General features: G+C 42.1%; 1 protein-coding gene across 7 annotated transcripts; it reads left to right on the forward strand.

Annotated features, from left to right (window-relative positions):
* Positions 1-414: 414 nt before the first annotated feature.
* MEIOC (meiosis specific with coiled-coil domain) lies at positions 415-19045 on the forward strand. Of its 7 annotated transcripts, none has more exons than XM_033170660.1 (8): positions 415-468; positions 1962-2090; positions 5945-6105; positions 9299-9403; positions 9900-11745; positions 13458-13592; positions 16090-16270; positions 17406-19045. In XM_033170660.1, the coding sequence occupies exons 1-8, from the start codon at positions 424-426 to the stop codon at positions 17633-17635; spliced, it is 2832 nt and encodes a 943-aa protein (XP_033026551.1). In that variant the 5' UTR covers positions 415-423; the 3' UTR covers positions 17636-19045. The 7 variants fall into 7 exon arrangements, with proteins under 7 accessions (XP_033026551.1, XP_033026556.1, XP_033026558.1 ...); XM_033170665.1 differs by lacking the exon at positions 415-468 and adding an exon at positions 702-768; XM_033170667.1 differs by lacking the exon at positions 415-468 and adding an exon at positions 961-1088.
* Positions 19046-20621: the final 1576 nt, after the last annotated feature.

Consider the following 20621-nt stretch of genomic DNA (forward strand, 5'->3'; position numbering starts at 1 on the left):
TCCTTTTCACATGTTTTTTATTTTTACTTTTTTGAGGTAGGGAGAATATAGGGCTGAATCTTAGTAGCCCAAGCGAAGTCTCTCGTTTGCCCGCAGGCACAAACACTGCACCAGAGGCCTGCATGTGCCTGAGTCCTTCTCACAGCTCCCCTTCCCCATGCTACGCATTCACCAGCTGTGGATTTGCCTCAGGTGTTTTTTTGTTTGTTTGTTTTGTTCAGTTCTTTAAAATTAGTTTTTTAAATCTACCCTCTTCTCTCTCTCTCTCTCAATCCCACCACGGATTTCCTCAATCCGTTTCCCCCCCTCACCCGCTTTATATTTTCGAGCGGGAAAAGGGTTGAAGCTCTACTACTCCAACGGCCTTTTGCTTATCACCGGGTAAACAAACCACATTCCGGGCTTCTCATTGGGCAGGCTGCGATGCGTCCAATCGCGCGCCAGGTGTTCCTCGGTCCGCTGAATGGGGTAGGCGGAAGGGGACAAAAAAGAACGGAGAGGTTGCGATTGGACGCGCGGGCTGCCCAATGCGCAAAGAAGCCGGCGCCGATCTGGGGGTTTGGAGGAGGAGGAGGCGCGCCCTATATGAACATGGGATTGGCCCACCTCTCCGGAGACGGACGTCAGCAACTGCCAGTTAACGCGAGCAGGGGGAGGGGAGGAGTGCTGGAATCACACTTAGGCTTTTGCCTCGGGCTCGCCCTCTATTGGTGGCCCTGAGCTCCATACCCTCGTGGTTAAATGTCTTGAGACCTGAGGGAGGAGGAGGCGGGCCTACGTGGGAGGAGAAAAGGGAGGGGAGGGAGGAAAGTCGGCGTCTTATTGGCCACCCGGCTGCGGGTGCTGGCCAATCGCGCGGTGGAGGGAGAACCTCGGCGGGCCCCTTCTCTGTCACCCGGCCGTCCCCTCCCCTCCCCCCTCCCTGTCAGGCTTGGTAACGGCTGCCTTGGCTGTTCTCGCCTCCGCAGCGCCGTCAGAGGCAGTCTGGGCTGAAGGGTGAAGGGAGCTACCACGCCCCCCTGTGCGGTCATGTCGGGGGCAGCGCGACGCCCCTCTTTGGCCCCTGGTTTCCCTTGAAGAGGGGGCGGGTGTGTGTGGAGTGAGAGGCGCCCTTAAACCTGTGTAGGGAAGGGGATGGAGGTGAGGGGGTGGCCGAGCGGAGGGAGAGCAAGCGACGGGGGTTGCTCTCTCTAGGGCGGGTAGGTTGAGGGGTGCGGGGCGCTGAGGGGGGAGAAGGGCCCAAGGGAGCCGCTGAGGGGGCGAGGGGTTGAGGCGCGGGGGGCGCTGTCGAAAGAGTAAGGAGGGGGCAGAGGGGTCTTGAAATGGTGGGGGGCTGCGTGTGGTGGGCTCCCACTCCCCAGAGAGTGGGAAAGCAGCTCTTCCGAGTTAGGTTTGAATAGGAAGATGGGGGGGGAGGGGTCGTCGGAAGGGGAGAGACGAGGATGAACGGGTGTCGCGGGCTGAGGAGACTGAGGAAGCTAGGCGGGAGTGCAGAGGGCGGCATTTGGGGAAGCGGACGACTGGACAAGTTCGGCGTGTCCCTGGGATACCAGAACTGGGACACCCGGTTGTGTGGAACCAACTGTTGGCCGAGTCGCGTGTTTTTTTGTTTTTACATCACACTTTTTTTCCCTCATCTGCCTGCCATTTCTCAGTTGTTCCTTGGCAGAGAAATGATTGCCTTCAGAGCAGCGGCACCTGTTTGGCTCTCAGTCGACTCAGGTCCCTAAAGGCAGAGTTTGAGAGAGTCAAAGGCACCTGTGCAGTTTCCCTCCATGGCTTTCATATATATAAATGATTGCAGATACTTTGGAGAAATGGGGAGGGGTGTGTATGTAATAGACTGGTTCTCTCAAACTCAGCATAATAAGTGTAGGCAACCCAAAGGGGGGGGGTGTTGGTATCTGTAAACCAAACAGTTTAGATGTAGGTTAATTTGTCTTTCCACTTTTTTGTCTCAGCCTAAAGTAGCATTCAGAGGCACCAGCCGCTATTTGAATAGTGCAGAGTCCAGTGGAAGACTGACGGATGTGTTCAATAACGTTATCATGACAGGTTGCAGCTCCTTCTATGATTGCTACAAATTGCAGGTTCAGTCAGTTTTTTATCATTTTGAGATTATTTTCTTTTAGAAACACATTAGAGAGTATTCATAATAAAGCATTATGTAGCATTACTAGCATTACACTATTAGCATGGTTCTACAGTATTTGATTTTACTGGCCTGATAATAAACACTGTATTTGAAATGCATTAGAGCTTCTTCTCATGTGATTTCTGTACTTGAGTAATAACAGGGTACTATAAATTAAAGTATGTTGGGGGGGGGCTCTTTATACGTTACTCTAGTTCAGTGGTTTCCAAACTCCCACCCTCCAGGGCAACTTGAAAATTCCTGAGATTCTTGGCAGGCCACAATTATTTTTATACCTGTTGTAGAAATTGCAGTACACTGTACTTGATTCTGTAGAAATTTTAATTTTACTTTTATTGCTTCTTTTAGTTCTTATAATATTGTATTTGATTCATTGTATTATAATTTAAAGTCCATCAAATTCAAATTGTAAACCAGTAAAATGTAATATAAGAAATAAAAGAAGCAATAAAAATACAATTAAAAATCAGTATGTAGTGGCTATGTCATCTTCCACCTTCAGCCACAAATTCAGACACGCTGCAGACCACCTGAATGCAGCTTGCAGACCACAGTTTGGGAACCCCTGCTCTACCCATAATGCTTATTTCCTTATCATCTGTGTCCTACGATGATATCCAGGAGGGCAGCCGTCTACCGGTATATTCAGTCTCTTGTCATATCCAGAAGAACTTGGAAGGGATAGAACTACATGAAATGCTTCCCCTTCTAATGTGTTACATTTCAACACTCACTTCTAAGTACATGATAACTCATTATAGCTGAACTTTAAGTTAAACATATTTGACTGATATCAATTAAAACAATGTAAGAGATGGCTAAGTTTTAAGAAAACCTGGGTGAAAAAGCTTATGCCCATGTTTGAATGGCAGTTAACTATTAATGTGCAAGTTCTCCAAGGAGTTCCAGAGTGGTGTGTATGGGCTTTCAAGCTGGTCTGAAAGGTAAAGAGTTCATTCCCCCCCCCCCCCAAACACTGCTTGGGCATCTAGTAGAAGTATCCAATATTTTCAGTGAATAGTGGACTTTTGTTTAAATTATCTTCACACCCCCTATTGCTGTATTAGTGTGGTGCCATGTCCTCTAGTTTGATGAGCTTATGTGCTGATTAGGTTTGGAGGGAGTGTTTGACTGAATACCTTTTTCTGGGACAACAGTGTGGCAGGGCTATTGCTTTCTTGCTCTGTTAACTAGATGGTCATTTTAGTTTGAGCTAATTTGAGCTAGTAGGGTACCTCTTACTTTCTTGTAGAGCAACAACTATATAAACTGTCTAGTAAGCTACCTATTATATGGAGTGCTAGACAAATACAAATTGTGATATAGAGATGAAGGTTCATACTTTTCCATACCATGGATGGCTAGCAGTGTACAAACACAAAAGGGCTTTCTCTGGCAGTACCCTATCTCTCAAACCCTTCTGAGGAAGACCGGGCATACTTTTTGCAAGGCTATGTTCAGGAAGAATTGGATTTTTATTTCTTGAGGTCATTGGAAGGGGATAGGTATATATAGGCACTGTGGTTTTTATAACTAATCCTTAATGAAAATTGTCTCAATGGATTTTATGTTGTTAGCTGCCTTCAGTACTCTTCAGGAAGAATAGATGGGGAATAAATTTAATTAATAAATAGCCTCATCTTTCAGTGAGAGAGTAGTATACAATATCTTAACTCCCTTCTGACTGCATCTGCAAATAAAATAATATATCCTTTAAAAATACAATTTCTGAATAGCTATCTGCCATTTGCTTCTTAGCTAACCATCCAAGTTTTGATAGATAATTTATAGGCATCCTAACTTTTAATGGGATTTAAAAGAAAGGTTTAGCAAATTCAGTTTAACACTTGCATGTTAAAAGGCACTACTAATCAGATTGGTGTAACTTTGAATTGTCCATAATGAATTTGTGCAATGATAGCTGCTTCACACATTTTCATATTCTCACTTAGCCATGAATTGTCTAGCTTGGGTGGGCAGAAGGTAAATTACTATCTTCCGAAAGATCTTGGAGTAATATACTCCAAGTATAGTAGTTTGGCAAGCATATCCGATTCTCAATTGTTTAACAAATAAAGAAACCTTGTGTAAGGGAAACAAGGGATTTTTAATGGAAAAGTAATGAAAACCTGTGGGACGCGGGTGGCGCTGTGGTCTGAACCACTGAGCCTTGAGCTTGCCGATCTAAAGGTCGGCGGTTCAAATTCCCACGCCAGGGTGAGCTCTCATTGCTCTGTCCCAGCTCTGGCCAACCTAGCAGTTCGAAAGCACCTCAAAGTGCAAGTAGATAGGTAATTAGGTACCGCTCTGGCGGGAAGGTAAATGGCATTTCCGTGCACTGCTCTGGTTTCGCCAGAAGCGGCTTAGTCATGCTGGCCACATGACCTGAAAAAACTGTCTGTGGACAAACGTCGGCTCCCTCGGCCAGTAAAGTGAGATGAGCGCTGCAACCCCAGACTAGTTCGTGTCTGGACTTAACTGTCAGGGGTCCTTTACCTTTAATGTAAACTTAGTTCTGACAGAAAAAAAAGAAAAAAAAAGAATTAAAAGCCTGAAGTAAAACCTGCTTTAAGTCTTATACAAGTCTTGTCTCTTTAGCTCCTTAGCAGTTGGTGTAGGTTGTTAGACTTGATGCTAGAATATAGAACTAGAAAATATTTCAAATTCGTTTTTCAAAACATTAAAAAGAATTGTAAAATATTTTGTTCATTAAAAGTACTGTATAAATGATAATATATGTGAATGAACAGCCATGGAAACTGAACAAGCAATCATTTCACCAATTAAAATTCAATGCATAAGGCATAACTCAGTTTTCATTTTCTGTTACTTTGATCAGGTATCACAGTGCACTTATAAGCTTATATTTCCCATGGAGACAGAATGTGTTGTATACCACATGGGCTTAGGCCTGTAGCATTACACACATTACTCTATTCCTGGATGTTTTCCCCTGGACATCACACTTTCGTGCATCCAGTATACAAAACTGGATTAGGATTACTTCATTGGGCTCATATGATGAACACATCACATTGACATAGTTTATTCATTTACACAAGTAAAACTGTATCTGTATCTGAAGAAAACTGTATCTGAAGAAGTGTGCATGCACACGAAAGCTCATACCAAGAACAAATTTAGTTGGTCTCTAAGATGCCACTGGAAGGAATTTTTTATTTTTTATTTTGTTTTGACAAGTAAAACTGATTGCACTTAATAGAATTTAGCCCAAGTATAAATTATCTTCCACTATGCAAAATCCTGCTGAATTGTGTTAGGTTTCAACAACAAATTCCCTTTAACTGCCAGAAGTAATAACTTGCGGCACTCCTACCTCAGAGATTAATTTGGAAACAAATTTTATTTACTGTTGTTTACTGGTTTTCTTAGAAACTAGAAAACAGAAGTATGTAAAATTTTGCAACATTATCTCTGGAACTGTGGGGGGAAATACTCTCAAGGGTTTTAAAGCAAAATGTAGCTGTATTTGTGGTTGCTATTACATACCTTTGCTGTAGGCTATTTCAGATCAGGAAAAGTCCCTGCCCCCCACCAGTCAAAGTGGCTGAGTAATCTCTCTTTAGTGTGTTGTGATGTGGCTGATGTGGCTCCTTTGGAGTAGTCATGGGGATGACTAGTACTGTCTGGAACCAATTAGCTGAACTTGATGGCCTTTGGTCCTTTCCAACCAATTTATTCTCAATTTAGGAAATTAATTATGAAATTAATGCAGTAAAATAAATAATATTTTAATATTAATTTTCTCTTCTTGAATTTAAAATACAGAGTGAAGAGAATGTAGACTTACGGCAGACTTACAGTACTTCAATTTCTACAGCTTCTGAATGTTCAAACCACGCTGATTCTTCACTTTTCTATGTCCCATGGTCTACATATGCAGATGATATTAAACAACCCCCTAGTTCTCAGATTAGTGTAAAGAACAGGTACATAATTTAACTGTTATATGACTAGGAAGAGAGAATTGTATGGTAAAAAGTTTGCTTATTTTCATTGCATAATTGCAAATTTCCACAGGACTGAAGGGTACAAGTTGACAATACATGTCCAAAAAAAATGATGTGTTTTTTGGAGAGAATTTGTGAATGGTGGGTTTTTATTTTTCATGTTCAGGGCCGCCCAGAGTGGCTGGGGAAGCTCAGCCAGATGGGTGGGGTACAAATAATAAATTATTATTATTATTATTATTTAGTCTAATAGAGGATGGATTTGTGGCTGTAGCTGTTTCAAGAGCTCCTGCAGTTGCAAGAACTGTAAGAACTACATCTTCCATAGTTCACTGCACCCCATCACACTTGGTATAATCTACTGCACCACATCAGTGAGGGGGCAACAGAAGAGGGTAGGGAGCGAGTGAGGAAAGAGAAAATTTATTTGTGCTTCTGTTGTTTTTCCACTCATGGGGGAAGGAAGAATGTGGGAAGGAAGGGTAATATTCAGAGTGCGTAGCAGGGATGGCTTTGGGGCGTTGATTTGAGTGGGAGAGGAAGTTTGGAGTATGTAAAATAGGTGTTAGGACCCTTTGGCCCTTTAGATATTGCTGAACTACAACCCACCTTTCCTTTTGAGGTTGGTTTTCCAGTGTCCTGAAATATTATTCTGCGCCTGGCTTGGGAGAAATTTGCCAGCACCACTAGAAGTGAGTTAGTGTACAGCATATGTCAAAGGACAGAGGTGTGATTTACATCTTGAGATCCTGGTATAGCCCACTGAATCTATGGATCCCTTATTTGGAAACTTTTCCAGTGTTTCATTCTTCCATGGAAATTTTCTATTTCATATATTTATTAGCAACAATGAATGGGTGCCAAATGCAAATACAGCATTGTGCAAATACGGTATTAGGCAAAGTTGGTATTTCACATTTTTAGCTTTGTTTATTAAAGTAAAATAAACATGGCAAGTAAGATCACTCTCTAGGGCATAAGAAAATTGATACAAATTACCTGAGTTCAAAATCTTCTGTTAAACCACATCACTGTTTATCAGTTGATTTACTTACAACATAGTAACATCATTTTTCTTCCTGCTGTCTAAAATCTTACAAGCGATTGTTTAGATGGGCTGCCACAACTTGGAGTGGGGAAGCTGGGGAGGCTTCTACTTTTAGCTCACCATGCTCTTTTTGGCAAGCCATGCCTATCTGCTTCATACATAACATCATGAGGCAGGTAAGGGCAGGGCTTCAAAGGAACAATTGGGAGCTTAAAATGAGTTGCCAATTGTTCCTTTGCTATAGCAAGACGTGTTTTTACTGCGCATTAGCTGATGCGTGGCAGAAGCAGCCTTGCTGCAGGAGGGGTAAGCAGTTCTAAACTGCTGAAAGAAACAGGTGTGTGGCACCTCCAGTTTAGCAGCAGTTTCAATTGAAACCATTTCTCCATCCCTGCACTACTACTTCGACTTCTGACAACCAGAGGTTGAAGAAGCAGTGTGGGACTGTTTGAAAGTTCCTTTGCAAGCAGCCCCACTCTGCTGTTTGAACCTCCTGTTTGATAGGTTCATGTAGCAGCATGGAGCTATTTACAGACTTTCAAACAGTCCTGTACTGTGCTTTGAAGCAGGGGCGTCGCTAGGGGGGGGCGCTGGGGGCGGTACGCCCCCGGGCGACAGGGGCCACAAGCGGCGGGTGGGGGCGACAAGCGGCGGGTGGGGGCGACAAGCGGCGCCCCTCCCGCCACTCCCCAGGCAACGCCGGTCACCCCGGGAGCAGCAGCGCTGCACGGATGGGGTGCTCCCTCGGCCGTGCGCTGTTGCTCCCGGGGCGACCGGAGCGAGCGGCGGCGCATGGGGGTGACAAGCAGCAGCCCCTCCCGCCATTCCCAAGCGCTGCCGCTCCCTCCGTCACCCCAGGAGCAACAGCGCACGGCCGAGGGAGCACCCCGTCCGTGCAGCGCTGCTGCTCCCGGGGTGACCGGCAGCGTGGGGAGTGGCAGGAGGGGCCGGCGCTTGTCAGCCCCACGCGCTGCCGCTGGCTCCGTCCCCCCGGGAGCAGCAGTGCACGGTGTGTGCGGTGCTGCTGCTCTTGGGGCAACGGAGCGAACGGCGGCACGTGGGGGGGACAAGAGGCAGCCCCTCCCACCATTCCCACGCGCTGCCGCTCCATCCGTCACCCTGGGAGCAGCAGCGCACGGCCCGACGACGGAGTGCGCCTGCGCGCGCAGGCGCACTCTGTCATCGGATCGCCGCTTCCACAGCCTCCTTTTGAGCCGGAGAGCTTAAAAGCGAGCTCTTCGGCTTAAAAGAGGGCTGCAGAAGCGGCGCCGGCACCCCCGGAAACGCCCTGGGGGCGGAGCGTCATGACGTCACAATGTGATGTCACGACGCCCCGCCCCCGGGGCGTTTCCTTTGCCGCCCCGGGTACCGCGGAGCCTTACTCCGCCACTGCTTTGAAGTCAAAGCTCACTGTCACCTGATATCATGATGATGGGTGAGTAACAGGTGGCTGGACCTGCTCACCTGTCAGATTTGGCCCAGCAGAGGTAGGGAAATAAGGATCTGACCCACCAACCAGAAAAAGTTTCCCACACCTGTCCTTGGGGTTTGCTTGCAGCAGGGATGAACACATTGTATGTGGTTCAAGTCTGCATGCAATCAAACATGCACAGTCTGCATGTGAGATGGACAAGTTAAATTATTGAATCATTTGTATATTCCGCTCATCAGCAGGTGGAACATGCTGTCATTCATACTAGTCTGCGGGAATTCTGAACCGTAGGGTCATATAATATGTCTTGGTGTACAATGTACTATAAATAATCTGAGCAAAAAAATAACTTGCTGGGCTTCAAGTCAACATGATAGTTGTGAAGTGGGTCTTTGACAGCTTGGGAAGCAAGCACAGGTTAAAGTGATTTTGGTTCTTTCCCCCCTATTATAGATAGTGAAATCTCTCAGTGGTCTACATTCAGCCTTTACCTTCCATGCTAGCTCCCAAACAATCTGTTAATGTGTGAGATCTTTGTGGAACACTGGCAGCTCTAAAAGCTGCAGTTCCAGCATATTGTTGTTGATTTTTTTTGGTGGCAAATGTTATAGCTAGAAATAATAGAAATGTAAATATGAATATAGGCAGACATTCTTAGCAAATACTTAACCTACTTTTCTCACCCCGCTTAGGATTCAAACAGAAAGAAATGACTATGGCAGTGAAACAGACTTATATGGACTTGTGTCTAACATCTTGGAAGAACAAGATAAATCTCAGCCATATTTTGCTGACGGGTTGGTAGTATATTCAACCTAGGATAGTAATTTCCTACACATCTACTCACTTTTTCCAACTGCTCTTGTTCCACTGAGAATATTCTGCATCTGCCATCAGTGGAAGCTTGTAATTTCTGCTGCCATTATCAAGAAGGCAGTAATGCATATTAACCTGAATCTTACATTTTTTACTAATGTATTTGTGTTTTTGGCAAGTACTTTAAACATCTTATTACACCTCATTCATATATAAAGATGTGCATTAAATAAGTAGTGTGCCAACTACATGCAGACCTCAAGGATCGGTTTTGAACACTTCCCCCCCCCCCCAAGAAGTTTAGTGTGATCTAGCTTGATACATGTCTCTGGTTTTCACAGTATTCATTTGAAATTATAGCAATAGCTCTGACAACACACTGGCCATGGGACATAGCAAAAGTAAAAACTAAGATTAGTATAATAGGATAAAATCTATGTAAGGAATTGTGCAACTGTTTATGTTTCATTCTTGTAGGGCGTGCGCCTCCAACTTAAAATCAGTATGGCCTGTGAGCACAACCCGATTTACAGACCACCCTGACCTGCTGTCGGAAACAAAGAGGCCAATAGATGGAGCCATCCCTCAACAGACTTTTTATGGTGGAGAAACTTTGCCCGTGTCTGACAAACAGTATATGCATGCTGGTCCTGTAGCATTGCAACAGAAAGTGGATGACCTTTACCATGGGCTCACTAACATCGACATTGATGAGCAATGGCTGTACCCTTCCAGGAATGATCATGTCAGCTGTTACAATATTCAGAACAATGAGAATGCAAAGACACCACAGTTTCAAGACTATTCATATGTGAAAACATGTTTTGCCCCACAAACCAGTCTTTTAGAAGCAATAAAAGAATCAGGAGCAGATACTTATGCTTATGGAAGGGATAAGGTAGGTCCTAAAGGACATGATGCACAGGTGCACCAAAAGAGAGCTGAGATGCTTCTTTCACAATTTAGTAGATATGGTGAAAGTGCAGATTATTGTAGATACCTGGATTATTCTCATCCAAATAAAACAAAGCATAATAAAAATGCAAATTATAGTGTTCAAGAGAGTAAAAAATTACCAAGTGGAACACCTGAGTTACCAGCTTTAGATACTGATAATTATAGTAAACTTTTTCAAAATAAACCAGCTGTCCAGAAGAAAATGGAAGATGTCTCTTCAGAACAGCAGAATTTTACATTTCAAAAGACTACCGGACTCATGTCAGAAAAGCAGTTTGTAAATGAAAATTCATTTACCCCTGACTTTGGTTTAAAATCAGATTTTGCCCTCAAATCTCACACAGCTGTTTCGGGGAGTGGTGATTTTGCAAATGCTACAGAAAATTCAGAATATTTCAAATCACTGAATATCTTATCAACAAACCCAGTAACTTCTTCATCTGGCACTAATCTAAGGCCAACATGGATCAACATACAGACTAAAAACAGTTCCTCCATCCCTATTCGGAATCAAAGCACCTTGATAAAGTTGAATAATCATTTAACAGCTGGTTCAAAAGGTTCCAATCATTCTTATGATTTTTCTCAGTTGCCATCAAGCAATGCAACTTTAAACAATAATTTGTTGCTCCAGAAATATTGCCAAGAAAACCCCACAGTATTTTCCGGTTTTGATTTCAATGATAGCAACACTGGAGACAGAGTTCAGTCTGCCAGTCATACAGAAGGGCTGGGTAAGGTAACAGAAGAAAGTCTTTTTGAGTCCATTATTGACAAAAAAATCAAACCAAATGGTTTTTGTGATAACTATACGCAGCAATATGGGATCATTGAAAATGTGAACAAGCACAATTTTCAAGTTAAATCACAGAATGGACATTATGATGCTGAGGACGGACAAAAACATCTAGATGGACTGTCACAGAATACTTACCAAGATTTACTGGAGTCTCAAGGTCACTTCAGTAGCCACAGGCAAGGCAGTGGAGACAATATTGTCAGTAACCGTGTGAACCGCACTCAGGCTTCTTGCTTTTCAAACAATTTCATGATGGGTGACTTGAGGCACAGTCCAAGTGTTCCACAGCTTAATTCAAACAGATTTCCTTTGAAATCTACCCATCCTTTTGGGCATTCTGTCATCCCCCTGATGGATTCCTATGATTTGTTCTCCTATGATGATTTAAGCCACTTGTACCCTTATTTTAATGATATGATGTACGGAGACAATTCTTTCACAGGCTTCATGCCAACATTTGGATTTCAAAGACCAATGAAAACTCGGAGTGGGTCAGCCAGTGAACTTCATATTAGGTTGGAAGAATGTTATGAACAATGGAGAGCTTTGGAGAAAGAACGGAAAAAGGTAAGAAGAAACTTATGCATATCAGAAGGGAGTACAAAACGGAGTAGATACAGTAGTGAACAGAATCTTTGAAACTACTTAATATACTTATTAAGTAGTTTCATATATTCTGTTCACTACTATATCTAAGAAACGGAAGGATTAGGCTAAGCTTATAGGAACAGCTTGATTATCAATGCCTAAGACTAGGGACAAGGAACAGGTTTAGGCTGCTCAGTCCTCAGTCCTAATCAATTGGAAATTGCTGGCATTTAGTTTCTAGCCTCTAAAGCCCAATGGGAAAAAAATACTTCTGACAGTTTTCCTAACATTCCACAATTCTATTCTAGCAGCCCTCCTTTGGGCACAGATTCCTGCATTTTTGCAACATAGTAGCATTCTAGAATGTCACTTGAGCTTGTTGGAGCTAAATCCTTTACTTACCTGTATGATGCAACTTTGATTGCCAGTCAGGGGCGTAGCGAGCCACTTGGCTGCCGGGGGCAGCAAGCCAAGCGGCACCCCCAGGTGGCGGGGCGTCGCTCCGTGCACATGACGCATGCGCACGGAGCGACGCCTCCGCCCGGGCCAGTGAGGAGGGGCGTCATGCTTGTGTCACCCCTCCTCGCTGGCCCGCCCCTCTCCATGTCCTGGCAGCCAGCGGCGAAAGAAGCGTCTTTTGCCGCTGGCTGCCGGGGCATGAAGAGGAGAGGGGTGGGCCAGGGAGCCCAGCCAGCGGCGAAAAAAGCCGCTGAAAGGGGGAAAGCCCCCTTTCAGTGGCTTTCCCCCCCGCTGGCTGGAGGCGCCAATCGCAGCGGGGTGGGGCCCCGCCCCGAGTGTCACCCCCCGGGTGCTACCCGGGGAGGCCCGCCCCCCGTCCCCCCTTGCTGCGCCCCTGTTGCCAGTTAAAAGGCTTAAAGTATTGGCCCAAATATAAGCCACACCCTTAAAATTCTGCAGGCACTCATAGCCATTCTGTTTTACTGTATGTCTGTTTCAGCAGCGATATTGTAAAAGTCCATTTTTGTAAGGTCGCAAATTTAACCACACTTTAACTTTTCAGTCAGAATTTGGCGGAAAAGTGAGGCTTATATTCAGCCCAACACGGTATATACATAATGCATATTCTAAATGGCTGCAATACATTTTTATTTCTAACACCATTCCAGTATAAGTAGTATTTGGAAGTTAAAATAATGGACATTAAAATTTGCCCGTTTTACTTTTTGAAGGCTCTGAATGTAATTTATGGTCTGTTAGTAGGGAAACCTTCACACTGACCATTGTAGATCTAAATTGTACCCTTTCTACAGAACGCTGCATAATTCTTATTCTCTGCAGGCAGCATGGCAACGATTAGTGCAATGCAGTTACTTATTTTGCAATACTGTACTTTGGGTAACATTATGTTTTGTTTTCAGTTTGCTACCTCAGCTGCAGGTGTTTTGCTTCTTGAGATCTTGAATTATTCTAGTCCAGCTCAACACCCTTTGTCAAATTAGAAATAGGATGCTTAGTTTTGTAAATATGTGCTATAGGTTACTACTCTATTTTTTATTTTCAGGAGTTTGGGTTTGGCTTCACAATTGAGATGCCGCTAATAGCTGTGTTTCAAGCAGATATCCTGATCATTTGTATCCCAAAAGAAGAATAAATCAAGTTTCCTATAATATACCCAGTACTCCCCATAATTTACTGTCTTTAACATGATAGATTAATTGTATCTTTTCCAGACTGAATCTGCTCTTGCCAAGAATTACCCTGGGAAGAAAGTGTCTAGTACTAACAACACTCCAATTCCAAGATTGACATCAAATCCATCCAGAGTTGATCGCTTAATTGTGGATCAGTTACGAGAACAAGCCAGAGTGAGTTATTTAATGTCAGAATACCAAATTTTGACTAGTTTGGACCCTTCATGCCCAAGACTTTATCAGCCTCTTCTGCTCCCCAAACTAGCATATATATGCCTCTAATTCTGCCTCTCCTGAACATTGGAATTGTGATGTTCGGTGTTCCAAACACTAAACATATATGGTTGTTGGAGGGTATCCTCATATGGGTTGTTCCTCCTAATTGTTCAGTTGGGAGGATAATGCAAAATAGCTTTGTGTACTCCATTCTGTGTGAGGCAGAGCCACTCCTAATTCCAGTCCTATCTGTCTACAATTTACAGAGCCTTGGCAGAGACAACAGATTAAAAAAAGGAGACATTTTGTCTGCTTCTTGGCTTCAGACCCTTACTAGACTGGTCTTCACAGCATAGGAAACTCCAGCAGTACCTTGATCCTCGAGCCCTTTTGTGAAGCAGAAGGGTTAGAAAGGCAACACTCCAAAGTTGGAATACTTCATCCATTCCTGAAAATTGGAACTAATCACACACAAAAGTGAAATGAAAACACAGGGCCAAACTACATGTGTGCAATGGAAGCTCAGTAGCTTCTTCTTTGCTTTGCTCTAAAAGCTGCTTGAGAAATGGCAAGGAGGAGGCACTTAAACCTTTCTCCATCTCAGATTACCTCTCTAAGTGAAATATGACAACCTTAATGGGGCTGAAGTTCCAGGCAAGTTGGGAGAAGTGATGTAGTAGATCAGAGAGCATCAGAGATGTCCTGTTTCAGTCTCTTGTAAAGCAAGGATTGGATTAGTCCCCAGTGCACATGAACTCACATCTCACAGCAGGTTGCACACAAGAATACCTGCCCATTCAACTGTAGAAAAGGTGTTTGGTTGTAGGGAGTGGAAAAAGGGAGTTGGAAAAAAGGGAGAAAAGTTCAAAAAGTTGGGGAAATGATTATGTAGTTTGGTTCATAGTCTTCTGACCTACTTTGGATTACTAGATTAGCAACACAGCGCTTATCTTCTAAAAAGTCATTTCATAGGGAAATCTGGTCATTTTTTCACCATGCATTTCTTTTGAAGTCCTGATCCAAAATGAGTTATCAAAACTTTTCCTTTGCTTTCCTGGCCTACCTCCTGGCACTGTCCTTTCTGAAGCTGTCAGTGTAGTTCTTAATCTGTTTTCTGTATGTTCCCACAGCCAACCTGGTAAACCTCCTATAGCCTAGTCTCCTTCCCTTGCCCCCAATCAAATCCACATGTTGCTTTGTTGAGTTAAACCAGATATATTTCTTTGCCTTAGAACTGCATGGCTTTGCTGGCATGAAAATGTGGTTCTCTCATGTAAAAAAACCCAATAATTTAACAAAATTCATTCATTGGGAGCTGGGATTTTTTCCTTCCTTGGTTAATTTAGTTTTGATTGATATATGCATACAGGTGACTCAAAAGTTCAACAAAGGGCAAGGATGTAACAATTCAGAAGTGTACCTTGAATTTATGCTATTTGAATTTTAGTGCTTGCTGTACTTTGGGGAAGAACTTGGTTGTGCCTTGCTGGATTCAAGAGGATAATTAGCAGTGAAGGCTGATACATTAGAGCACACCTATCAGTTTTGATTTCTCCAAGCCCATCTGCCTTCTCATTTATGACCAGTTCCAGAGGGTGGATGTGGCCGTCTGCTTCCCCCTTAGCCTCAGTTTTGCCTTTGTGGAACTCAGCAGAGAGGAGGATGGGAACAGAATTAGTTTGTGCCACCTCCATTTGGTGTTGGTACCCCTTTTAAAGCAGAGGTGGTATGGCCATCTGTCAGGGGTGCTTGGTTGCAATTCCTGCTGCATTGCAGGGGGTTGGACTAGATGACCTTTGGTAACACCTTCCAACTCTACATTTCTATGATTCCCACCCTACAAGTCCCAGTGACCATCTACCATCACTGGTGATAAAGTGTGTAGCTTAAGAAACATGGTTTTATATTTATGCATTGTGGCTTGATAAACTAACAATTAAAAAAAATCAGTAAAGCAATGCATTATAATTTCCTGGAACTAACCTTTAACTAAACCATTGGTGTACAGCTGAATTAAACTTCAGTATTACATTATGGCTTTGGTTCTAAATACCCCTTAGAATTGTCTAAGACTACAGTATGTTGTTACAAGTGAATTAGCACTCAGCCTTTTCACTGCCAGGATAGCATTACTTAGGAACCCTATATAGATCCCACAGGTTTATGCTAATATTATTTTGAAATCAGTAGGGTTCAAAACTTTAGCTTCTCATTTGGAGCTTTAGAAGATGACCTTGAAACTCTTAAATTAAAAAAAAACCCATCTTGCTATATGACTTGGGGATCTGCTCTTTGAGAAACACAAGACCAAAAGTTAGTTACATGGTTCTGATTTAAATGAGATGTTTGTAGCTGTGGATTTATAGACAGACATCAACAGACCTTATAAGAACTGCTTTATTGGAAGGAAGAGAACTATGAAATAATTTAAATTGCTGTCCTTTAATATTTGCAGGTTGTGACTCTGCTGGGAAAAATGGAACGCCTGAGAAGTTCTCCTCTTCATGCTAACATCTCTACTGCTCTTGACAAGCACCTGGAAGCAATTCACATTGTGCAGTCTCGTAGAAAGGATGAAATTGTCAATGCTTCACATCGGCAAAGACAAGGAGCTCCCAGATGTCAAGATGATAGAGGTGCACTTTTCTTTTAATATTTGTTCTCCTAGCTTCTCTACCTTGAGCCGTTTTAGGGCTTTTGCCCCAAATAAGAGGGGAACGTTTAATATTTGTTTGAAATTTACACACCTAGCAAAGAGTAAGCACATTGTGTACTAAATAACAATTTCCAAAGTAGTATTAGATTCAGGATTTCACCAAGGCTGGTTTGGAGTAAATGATTTGAGCACTACAATCCAAGAATTGCTGTGCAAGCAAATACTTTTGACTATGGTGTATTGACTGCTAAATCAGCTTACTGCCATATTCTGTCAGTCTCCCCTGACACTTTTGGGTTTTCATTACAGTGCTAAGCATTGGTACAAAGTTCAGAGTTGAGATGCCAGATTACATGATGCAATGAATCCAGAATGTCTTCTGGAATTAAGGAGTGGTATTCCATCATGTACGTTGGTTCTACTTTTGTGCTGTTGTTTTTTACCCATTATCTGAAACAGTGGTAATTGCAACACTCTGAATGATGTTAGTGGAATGCAGAAAAAACAGCAACACCCCACCACTCTTTCTTAAGGAGAATTAGGAGACCCACACTCCTTTAAAAAGCGAGAACTTGTACTCAGATGTCTTCTGCACTCACTACTTACAAGGGACTTCATAGAGAATTTAGTCTCTAGGCCCTGCCAGCAGTAGGATTTCCCAGCCTTTCATCATCCCTAAGAGATGTTTATCCTTTATAAGACAACTATCAGTTATTGTTTACATGACTTGTAGGGAAAGCTGCTTCATTCACATTATGCTTGTGACTGATTAGCTCAGAAATCTTAATCTCCTTGAATATCGCTTGCAAATGGATTATTGAAATAATGGGAGGTATGCAAAAACACAAATGTGAGTTTAGCTGTTCCTTTTTGCTTCACTGAGTTTTTGAAGAAGTTCTCTGTGGATTGTGTTCTTTGGGGGGAGAATGTGTATTTGGCATTCATAATTTGCATACCTTGCATTTCTACCACTGTTCAAACTGACAGGAATTATTCTTGTACAACAGCCAGAAAAAGCAGCAAAAAATTAATGCAGTTTTCTGTGCTGAAGTACACAATTTTGAACACTTCAAAAGAGTAGCAACATCAAATATTGTTCCCCCCCCCCATTTTAGATGTTTTTGCTCTTGCGCTGGCCATTAAAGAGATGTGCATAGCAACACGCAAAGCTCGCACTACGCTGTGGTGTGCTCTTCAGATGACCTTGCCAAAAACAACCCCTACAACTGGAACAGCGGAGGTGGAAAAAGCCTTACATGAGATAGTCCTACCTGAAGATAAGACCTATGAACAGATGAATAGTGGCAACCCTGCGATCCAGAGGGGAGAAACAAAAAAACATTGAGAGAAAAATAAAGATAATAGATATGGATGTATTATAGCACTGTACTAAATATTGTAAATGAACTTTTAAAGCTTTCCTTCCAAATTAAAAGTAAAGAGATAAGTGAACTGAAGTTTGCTTATCCTAAACCCAGCAGCTACCTGCTGAGTAGCTGTTAATGCAAGCCAAGAAGCCTTTGATGTTATCGGAATCAATATATTGACTGGGCAGATCTAACGTTATGTTAAATAAATCAGAAAGTTTTAAACTGCCAAAGTAGAACTTAAATCCATTCTACAGTGCAGGCATATGCAATGATCATTTTGCCTGTGTGATACAGTTCTTTTAGATTTTGTTAGTAATTCTGTTTTCAAATAATGAATTTGAATTACTGTCACATGTTACTGTGTGCAGTCTAGTAACAGATAAGTTTTGATTGTGATAGAAAAAGAATTGTTCTCTTTAGACAATGAGTACCTGGAAACAGGAAGGAAACAAAGCTAAACAAACCCAGTATGAATGTTAAATGAAAATATTTAAAAATACTTATTTATGAATTTGAAATCTTAAGAATCTAAAAGAAATTGACCAGATTTTCTTAAATTAGTGATATTATATAAAGCCATTATATAACCATGCATGTTAGGGAACATTAAAAAAAACTTACAAAATCATTTGTACCTATTTTAAATAATATCAATATTATCTGTTAAAAGTATTTAAATGTGATCAAAATTACATTTATATAATTGAGCCTTTAGCAGTTGCACTGCAGCTGAAATAATGAATATTTTAACACCCTTGGTTTACTACTTTTAAAGAGGGTATCAAGAAGTTCTGAAGTGCACTTTCTTTGACGTTAACTCTTTAGCCAGTTTGGTTTGAGATTGTTTGGTGTATATTTTGTTTTCTTAGTTTGCTTCTGCATACTTTAGCACTGTTGAATGCTTGGTTTTTTTTCTTAATATCTGATCTTTTTATTGTATGTGAGTAATTTATTCAATTAGCATGTTATTATGTGGCTCAGGAGATCTTGGGTTTTAACAATCTAGCATGAAGATAAATACATAATGTCTGGATAAAATTTACTTATCTACCCTTGGTTAGGTACACAGATATTTTAAACATCTGTGTTCTTCCAACTTTTAGAAATCCCGGTATGCTAAAAAGTGTAATCAAACTACAAATTGCCTTTAGATGATGTAAGGGACTGATTGAGATTGCAGGAGAAGCTGTAGGGGACCATTTTGATCATTGATATGACTTTCCATGCTGCCCACATAAACTTCATAAGGCAGCAGACTCATACCACCATACCATAGTAGCCACAAAGATGGGTTGAGTTTTGACATTGATACGTTACATGTTATGAAAATAAATATTGTACTATCTTTACTCTCGCCTAATAAACTGGCTTTTTGTTGAAAAGAATGCTACAATTTTTATGTTTGTATGCCTATCTTTGGAAGTAATTCAGGCTCTTGCTATCAAGAGTTTTATGTCAAGCCTGAGGCCTTCATAGCAGATAATGTTTTATCACCCTTTGTTTTATCACTATTTCCAAGACTGACCAGAACGCCTTCCCTTTTAAACAACTTGACAAAAGTCCAATCTGAGCAACTTTTAGAAACCATGCAAGCCATTTCTTGTGAAGATGTAGGTGCTGAGGTTAAACAGGCATTCTGGAAGACTGGCGCTGCAATTGTCGATCTGTACCTAAATTATAGACAGCTGCATACTAGAACACAAGGCAATACTTTCCACTTCATTTTTTGAAGTAAAATTTATAAGCTTCCAGAAGTCTGAAAGTCACATTAGAAAGAACTTCAAATCCATAAGGCAGAATGCCCTCTGTAAGTATCACCCATGAGATGTCTGGGCAGGCTTTTATGGGCTACACCTACATTTGAATGCCATCTATTAGTTGTCATTCAGATATTAAGTGCCTTCTCTACTGTATAAATGACCCACCTTTAGTTAAAAAGGGATACTAATTTGATATAAGAATGTGGAACACCCTAGAATCCACCTGAGATGAGATCCATTTTTCCTTCCAACTCCATGTTCACCAAACTTAATCCATCTACTGAAAGCTGTTTCCTTCCCTGGGTAATAAACAGCTTTCTAGAAATGAAATCATCCTTGATAGCTCAAACACACACCAAAGATGGAGGGAGGTCCAAGATGGTCATGTTCTCAGAGGGCTCAATAGGTGCCTCATGAATAGGACATAATGTCCTTGGTGCCCCATACCTCAAGGGCAGCCTCTCCTTGTGTGAACTGATCCAGATACTCTGATCATCATGTGAGGCCCTTCTTTGTGTGCCTCCTCCATAGGAGGTCTAGAGGGCGGCAACTAGAGAGTGGGCCTTTTCTGTGGTGGTTCCATTTGTAAATTCTCTCCCCAGGAAGGCTCGCCTGCTGCCTTCATTACATATCTTTAGGTGCCAGGTGAAAACATTCATTTTCTCCTAAGCCTTTGGCTAATAAAACAATATGTTCTTTTAAATTGGGGGGGTTTATTGGTTTATTTTTGTTCTTGGTTTTATTATGAATTTTCTCATTTTGTATTTTTATGTTGTGAACCGCCCTGTGATCTTTGGATGAAGGGCAGTATAAAAATTTAATTAATTAATACTAAGACAGAATGTGACCTTGGCAAACCAAGATTAGGAGTTACAGGTAGGTGGCCGTGTTGGTCTGCCATAGTCAAAACAAAATAAAATAAAAAACTCCTTCCAGTAGTACCTTAAGAGACCAACTAAGTTTGTTCTTGGTATGAGCTTTCGTGTGCATGCACACTACAGCTCATACCAAGAACAAACTTAGTTGGTCTCTAACGTGCTACTGGAAGGAATTTTTTATTTTATTTTGTCAAGATTAGGAGGTTCCTTTATTCCTAGACAATTTGCTCCATTTCCCTGGTCCCACTTGTCTCTCAACAAAGTAGGTCGCGTCCCGTCCCGTCCGAACAGCCAAGTTCTCTCTTTTTCGTTCCCACCCAGGG

Source organism: Lacerta agilis, chromosome 14, assembly GCF_009819535.1.
Source record: "Lacerta agilis isolate rLacAgi1 chromosome 14, rLacAgi1.pri, whole genome shotgun sequence".
Lineage (NCBI taxonomy): Eukaryota > Metazoa > Chordata > Lepidosauria > Squamata > Lacertidae > Lacerta > Lacerta agilis.